This window comes from Hippichthys cyanospilos, chromosome 1, assembly GCF_059441005.1.
Source record: "Hippichthys cyanospilos isolate Australia breed blue-spotted pipefish chromosome 1, RoL_Hcya_1.0, whole genome shotgun sequence".
NCBI classification, from domain to species: Eukaryota; Metazoa; Chordata; class Actinopteri; order Syngnathiformes; family Syngnathidae; genus Hippichthys; species Hippichthys cyanospilos.
The window spans coordinates 24146100-24153936 of NC_142369.1; the positions used below are offsets into that span (position 1 = coordinate 24146100).

The 7837-nt window shown below is 39.2% G+C and overlaps 1 protein-coding gene across 1 annotated transcript; it reads right to left on the reverse strand.

Moving 5' to 3' along the window:
* Positions 1–340: 340 nt before the first annotated feature.
* On the reverse strand, positions 341–6327 carry LOC148429752 (arrestin domain-containing protein 3-like). The gene is made up of 6 exons (XM_088421150.1): positions 5877–6327; positions 4799–4868; positions 4186–4333; positions 2201–2303; positions 1853–2118; positions 341–1776 (listed from the first exon to the last, which is right to left on the reverse strand). Exons 1-6 carry the CDS (start codon positions 6130–6132, stop codon positions 1684–1686), a joined length of 936 nt encoding a protein of 311 aa, XP_088277276.1. The 5' UTR covers positions 6133–6327; the 3' UTR covers positions 341–1683.
* Between the last annotated feature and the right edge of the window lie 1510 nt (positions 6328–7837).

A 7837-nucleotide genomic window follows, 5' to 3' on the forward strand; every position in this document is an offset into this window, starting at 1 on the left:
TGTGATGGCTTCTAAATATTATTGTGCTTGCATGATATGAAGTGCCAGCAAATTGCTTGCATTACATCACAACACTCGTGAAAATTAGTCCACAGATGTATTGCCTGTTTGCATGCCCAATAACTCAATTTTTGTATGCTTGCATGTGTATGGAACACTTTTGCCCCACCACTGATCATGGTAAGTATGATATATTCAATTAATTTGGATGAATGCGTAAAAGTAATAATTTAAGAAGAAAATATTGCCCAGTAGCTTAGCAACAAAGTCCGTACTTTCTTCAAAAAATAAAATTCAAAGGGTGAAAATGATACTGTAAAAGAAACTAAAGCACAAGACATGAAGCTAAGAAAAGGTTTTTAATACTGTAAATTACAGTACAAAATTCCAACTGCACTATGCAGTTTGAGGCGTTATTGTCCATTAAAGTCATGCATTGAAAGTTCTCCCTGGGTAAGAACTGTATATCCATAACATTACAACAAAGAACACATTATTGCTGTCGTATAAGAGAATAACATCCATATTACAATGAAAATGTTTAGGACTTAACTTGCATATAAACATGTATGCAAAGCTAAAGACAAAAGCATGTAAAGGCCACTTAAGTAGATGTTCATAAATACAGCTCATATTATTTATGCTTTTTTTCATAATTCATTCAACGCATGGAGTTTCTCTATAGTGTATATCAAAGGTTTTCGTCCCTCCTGATGTAAACATTAAATAAACTGCAATATAAAAAAGCAAAGCACGCATTTGTATAAGCTGGCTTGAAACAACAAGGTGAAGCACAAAGAATACGTTTTTCTTTCTGGGAACTTCAACCAGTGGCCGACTGGACCAGCACAGGTGGAAGGACAATAAAACAACCTTGTACAAGTATGCCCTTGCGATATTGTTCAATGTTTGTGCGCTTGAATCTGAGCTCCGCCTTTCCTGTGTGGATTTACTCGTTTCCTCTCGCACTCCAAAGAATGCATGACAGCTTATTTGGAGCTTTTAGTCATGTGAAATGTGAACGTTTGCTTGTTTGTATGTCCCCCTGCTATTGGCCAGTGAGCATTTCAGCGTAAAGCCAGCAAAGATAGACCCCAACATACTATACTATATATTCAAGATGGAGTCAAGCTCAATTTGTTAGTCTCTAATGTGAAAAAAAAAAACAACACACATGACAAATTCACTTTTCATATGTAAGATAACATGGAAAAACTGGTTTAAAAAAATGCAGGTGTTGCTTGTGGTGAAATTCAACTGCCGACAATCATAGGGATTCAGAGGTGTTCTTAATGTTTGAAGTTGCCCTATTCATTAAATGAGAGTCAAACTTGAAAAACACAGTTTAATTCAACATTAACCATATAATTGTAAACCAGTACTTTAACATAAAGCTCTTGTATTGACTCGTTTGATCAGGTACACGTGTACCTAATGTTTTGACTCTAACAATATATAAAAGAGTAATTTATGTAAACAAAGCATATACTTGAGGCAGTCCGAACGCAGTGTTTGTTCAATACAAACTTTGCATAGTTTATAACTTAAACCAAGCGATGAGACCTGAGTGAGCCTCACAAGGGCAGTGTTGAGGCAGAAATCACTTGCAATCACACACCAAGTTTATCGTACTGTAAACTCAAAACCATTGCATCCCTGTCGCATATAGTGTATTTAAATAGGTTATTCTAAATAAGGTGGATGTAAAGGCATGTCACAAACGACAATGGGAAATAGCGCAATGAGGTCCGGTGAAGCTCTTAGACAAAGGCTCAACTGCAAAAGACAAAAGAAAAATAATGGTCAAGCGTATTCGAGAGGACAAGAAGTTGTGCCCTTTGATATTTCTTACCTCAACTTCATAGTCCACCTGAAGGAGGCTGCAGTTGGAGATGGTGAGAGAAGAGTCAGCGGGGATGGTGAGCATCATCTCCGTGTGCGTGTCTGAGGTGTGCGCACTGATGGGCAGGCCCATCACAGAGTCCAGGTTTTTCAAATATAACCTTCTTTGGACCCTTTTAGATGTGAAGTATTGCTGCTTCTGCTTCAGCTTGGCCTTAGGAGTGACCGTTCGAGACGAAGCGTTGCTGAAGGTGCAAACCATCCGGATGGTTTCACCTGCAAAATATGTGCAAACGTAAATTCAATTAAAAACATTTAAATTTCAAATAAAACAATGGAAAGGAAGGTTGAACATTACCACGCATGAAGCCTTTTTTTTCCATGCTGGCTGTCATTGTGATAAGACCGGAGGTACAACTAAGGGAGCACACGTTCATGCTGTTGGAGGCTGAAAGGGGGGCCTGAAAAAAAAACAACAACACAAAACCAAAAAAACAACAGGGTAATTAATAGGTTGAAATACCCGCTCCAAAAGTTTTCACAACAACACGAGGTTGAAAGATCAGGCAAAGGCTCACAATTTAGTTCAGTGAGCAACCAAAAATTACCTGCAATTTTGTTAATGTGATGCAATCTCTCAATGCTTCACAATGGCCATAGAACAACAAACAGAATTGATTTTGATATAATAGGCAGCATGGTGGGGGGGCTGTTGGTTCAAATCCCTATTGGGACATCTATGGAGAGTTTGCGTGTACTCCCCATTGTTTATGTTTCTCTGGGTGCACATACAGAGAAAGAGAAAAATAACCAGCTGCCCTGAAATGAAAATCAACTTTAAATTTGGAATCTATAACAATCCCAAGACACATGTTACTCGAGTTAAATAAAATTAAAAAAATATACAGTACTTAATAAATACGAAATCAAAATTGTCCAAAGATTTGAATGTGCATTACATATGGTACTTGTCATCTGGTGGTTTGAAACCCAAAAGTGGGTCGCCAACTTATTTTGGGTGAGTCGCAGACGACCAGCAAAAAGCTCACATCAATTCTTACTTGAATTTTTCTGCTAGAGTACAGCGACGTACCAAGTTCCCACACTGAACATAAGAAGGGAAGGGAGAGGAGGTGTCGCAACTGACTGGGTGAGAGGCAGGCTAAACCAGGGGTCAGCAACCTTTAATATCCGAAAGAGCCATTTTGACTGTCAATCACAGTTAAAAAACAAAACAAAACAAAACACTGGGAGCCACAAAACTTTTTTGACATCTGAAGTGATAAAAATGTGCATGGAAATAATAAAATGTCAAAGTAATCCTCTTATGCCCGAAATTATAGATTTTACTTAAAACGATTGATTATCCACTCGCAAGCACTCAAAACTGACATGTGTTTTGTCTTCATTTCATTGCATGTGGCTTGTGCAGCCAGACCAATTCAACTAAAGACCATTTCACTGCAAAATGATTGCAAATGAAAACATTTGCTGTATCAGTCAAAGGTTTGGAAACGCTTTTCACTCAAGAAATTCAAGCTATGAATGCTTGAGAATGCACACCTGTGAACTAAAAGCCATTCCAGGTCCAAAAATATGATCCGAATCATAAAAGTGAAAATAACATGAAGAGCAAGCTGTCATCTTGGCAAAATGTTGCCTAAGAAACAGAACTTTGGTTAGAACTTTTTTTTTCTAATTTTATCTTTTTATTACAGTACATGATTCCTTGCGTGCTACTGTCTGGATAACTTTGCTAAACGTTTGAAAGCGTTTCCAAACTTTTGACTAGTGTTGATATCAAACATCTAAAAATGTTTTAATGTTATGGTGTAATCACCATCATCTCCATATTTGGAATCACATTTACTAAACCAACAAATTGATGCAAACTAAATGTAAAGACATTACTCAGCATTTTCCAAAATGAGAGAGCAACCACAGAAGAATGAAAGAGCCACATGGGCTCTGGAGATGTGGGTTCCAGACCCCTGGTGTAGACCGTTTATTGGTCATCGAACAATGGCAGGGCACATACACGATTTGGGAATATGGTATGACATTGAGGACAGTACAAGGAGAAAAGGCAAACTCCACAGAAGACAGCCAGAAGAAAATGAATTGGAACCCCAACCACACAACTTTGAGGTCAATGTCACCACGCCGCCTCCAGAGTACATTAGTGAGTGCCAAATTAACTTTTCTGTTGATTCAGTTTGTCTAATCATTTCAATGTGAATTCATTATTTCTATTTTTAACATTTTTTTTTACTTGTGTTTTAATAATCCTGCAGTCCATATCGAATCTGCAAGAAGCTTATAATCATGTAAAATGTCACTTACCATTAGCAGTGGCTGGTTGGAATCAATGTGGTGCACAAAGTTCAACTGCGTGACAAAATCCTTTGACATATGCCATGGCCTGTTAAGGCCCACAGTCAAACTGTAGACTATTTGCCCGTGAGGACCACGGAAACTGGATGGAAAGTCTCTGTAGTGATGAATATAAAATGTTACATGACAAAAGATATAACTTCTATGCAGGAAAATTATTTCGTAGACACCCATTACACCTAGATATTCATGTTATTTCCACGGTCACTCATTATCTCCCATTTTATTAATTGCACTTGTTCAATTAGCGTCTTTGAGCATGACTTTATATGAAAACGATGCACTATTATGACTTATGAAATAATATACACAAACGTTCGAGTGACAACTAAGGACAATTTTGTGTCTTTGATGAACATTCACCATTTTTTTTTACAATTTCAAACAAACTAGAGTAGGTGGATAAAACAGACCAGCACTTTATCAGTTGTCAAATGAACTAAAAGGACAAGTGAATGTATATTGAGTAAATGGTGAAAAAATTGAATTCTCAGTAAGCATATTTATAGGGAGACTGGACAACACAACACAAATGATGACATGCCACACAAGAGGCTCTTACCCTTGTGGAATCTGACATGCAAATGGATATACATGCCTGCCTGGAGGAAGAGTGGCAGGGGCGCCAACAGCTGCATAGGGAAAGGAGCGTCATGAATTTATTAAGTACACAGGCAGATATCGGAAAAAAAAAACCCAAAAAACTAATGATCTGTTGCCAAACACAAGATCAGTGCTAATAAATAAATGAACAAATAACAAGTGCACTTGCAGTGACGTGTACGACAATGTGTAGTTTATTATTCAACAGGGAGGGGATAAGATCTCGTAGAGCGAGATTAAAATACCAAGAAATTGCTCGGTCCCGCACAGCATAAGATAATGTTTTCTTTTGATTGTTGTTTAAATGGGGTACACAAGAGAATGCCCATCCATCCATCCATCCATCCATCCATCCATCCATCCATCCATCCATCCATCTTCTAGAGCAGTGGTGTGTGTGTTGATCACACATTTACCAAGATTTGATATCAGAAGCAAAAACTGTTCAAAAGAGATTTGGAGAATAAGAAAATGTTTGTTTTACTTCCCCCAAATTTTTAAAAGTTAAAGACAACTTGCAATTTTGGTATTTTAGTCAGAAACCTGAAGTCAAATCAGCATTTCAAGGGCCACAAAAAATGAGGCAGCGAGCCGGATCTGGCCCCCGGGCCTTGACTTTGACACCCGTGTTCTAAAGCCACTAATCCTTAAAAAGGGTCGCAGGTTTGCTGGTGCCTATCCCAGCTGTCTTCGGGCAGTAGGCGGCGGACACCTTCAACTAGTTGCCAGCCAACCGCAGTGCACACAGAGACGAACAACCATTCACGCTCTCAGTCACACCTAAGGACAAGTTAGTATGTCCAATTCACGTGCCGTGCATGTTTTTGGAGTGTGGAAGGAAGCCGGAGTGCCCCGAAATAACCAGCGCATGTTCTGGGAGAACATGCACCGTCGGATTTGTGTCCCGTCACGTCCCTATGATCCAGTCTTTGTAAAGGCAGATTTGTGTTTACAGCAATGGCAATGGATTGTATTGTGCATTACGTGATTGCAACAGTTTAACTGTGGTAAAGTGGGCGGGGTAGACAGACACGTACCTCCTTCTTGCAAAATCATGCTTTTGATATTGAAGAAGTCTATCTTTGCATGGTACGTCCTTTTATGTTTGCTGGTTCCGGAAGTCCAGTGGACGTCTGCCTTTCCCGTCAGACGCATCGTGATTGAGTTCATCTTTGTCGCCTTGGAAAGCTCGAAGGAGACCTGCCCAGTCAACAAATCTCCACTGGAACAAGTGTTGCTCTCATTAAGAGCGTTAAAATGAATGGTAAAGTCCTTAATAGTTTTCTCGAACATGGCTGATTGGGTTACAATTATAGAAGAGACGAGCCGCTTCGTATCTGATTTCTGTCAGACGTTACAGTTCTGATAGGGGATGGATACGTCAAGCCTTCTAGGCCGAAGGGAGGGGGATAAAAACAAAAGAAATAAAACCAGATAAGCACCCTACTCCAAACAATCTACACCCCGCCCAGCGAGTTACGCCTACTGCGCAGGCGCAGCAGGGCGTGGCAAACTGTACAGAGGGGACCCTCCCAGCAACCTCTGCGGGCCTCCTGGCCTTCTAAACCTTGAGTACTTGTTTCGATACTTTTGTTTGTTTGTTTGTTTGTTTTAATAGTACCCACAATACGGTTGATTTGCTGTGCTCTATGGTCTACAACCACTCCTCAAACATATTTTAAACTATGAACAATGGAAAAAAAAAAAAAACACGGTACACCCTTAAACACAAATTCAACAATAAAATGAGTACGAAACTAACAACAATGTCATAAATTGAGTGAAATCTGGGTTTGTTTGTTTAAACACTGTAAACATGAAATATTGGCAACATGTTTATCATCTTCCAGAAGCCTTCTGAAATGTAAGGAAAGAGAATTTACTTGTCATGTCAATTACATTGATAAACGACATGTTTATAATTCAATCATTTTAAGACATATGCGAAATTCAATTATTTCATGTCGACTAGTTAAATTGTGATCCTTGACTGTCATTTTATCTTGGGTGGCCTCTGTTTGTTTATTTTTTTTCTTTTGTCTCCTCAGACAAAACAAAAATCGTGCATTCGGTTGCTTGTGGAGCTTTTCTCATGACAGCAAGAATTGCACATAGAAGCTCGAATCGACTGCCATTTTTTGATGAAAGGGAAATGGAGAAAATGATGTACAGCAGGCGTCTCCAAACTCGGTCCTCGAGGGCCGCTGTCCTGCATGTTTTCCAGGCGTCTTTCCCCGACACACCTGATTCAAATGATCAGGTCATCAGCGAGCTCAGCAGAAGCCCGATGATGATCGTGATCATGCAGGAAAACATGCAGGGCAACGGTCCTCGAGGACCGAGTTTGAAGGCCCCTAATGTACAGTATTCCGTATAGCAGTCGCCACCGCATATAGGTTTGCGTGTGTGTGTGTGTGCCTGGGATTTTTCCACCCTACTCGAAGTTGCTTAGTTCCGAATATAGTGATACAGACCCCTCGCGTCATGGCAAAAGTACCACCCAATTAACTGTACGTCGATGCTTCATCTGAAGTTACGAAAATATTCCATGAAGGTTGAAAAGTGCATTTGTGTCGGTTTAAAAATCTTTCTTTTTTCGTGAGTTATTTTGGCAAAGGGTGACCCAGCATGTCTTCAAATTGCTGCAGCTTTAACCACTAGATGGCAGTCTATACTTTTATATAACACACTGACTCAGTATGAACTTGACTTTTTACGAGTAAATTAAATCAACGTGTACGTGTGTACGCGTCCTTTTTGAAAGCTATATGAGCATCTCTGAACCAGTTTTGCAGTATATTGTATTACAAGAAGTTGAATTAATTATGATTTTCATTGATCCATGAAGACCACTGATTTGCATTATATCCTGCCAGAAATACAAATCCTTAATTGTAACAATAAAGACGTGTGGGTCAATTTTTGCAACACATAAATGCAAAGTTTGCCAAATCTCCATCTGCTCAAAATGTATTTATTGCCCATTAAGCTTGAATAA

Coding starts and splice junctions, on each gene's coding strand:
- LOC148429752 (XM_088421150.1), bottom strand. CDS start 6,132: ATGTTCGAGAAAACTATTAAGGACTTTACCATTCATTTTAACGCTCTT. Junction 2,304..4,185: donor CCAACCAGCCACTGCTAATG/GTAAGTGACATT, acceptor TTTTTTTTTCAG/GCCCCCCTTTCAGCCTCCAA. Junction 1,777..1,852: donor AGGTGGACTATGAAGTTGAG/GTAAGAAATATC, acceptor TGTCTTTTGCAG/TTGAGCCTTTGTCTAAGAGC.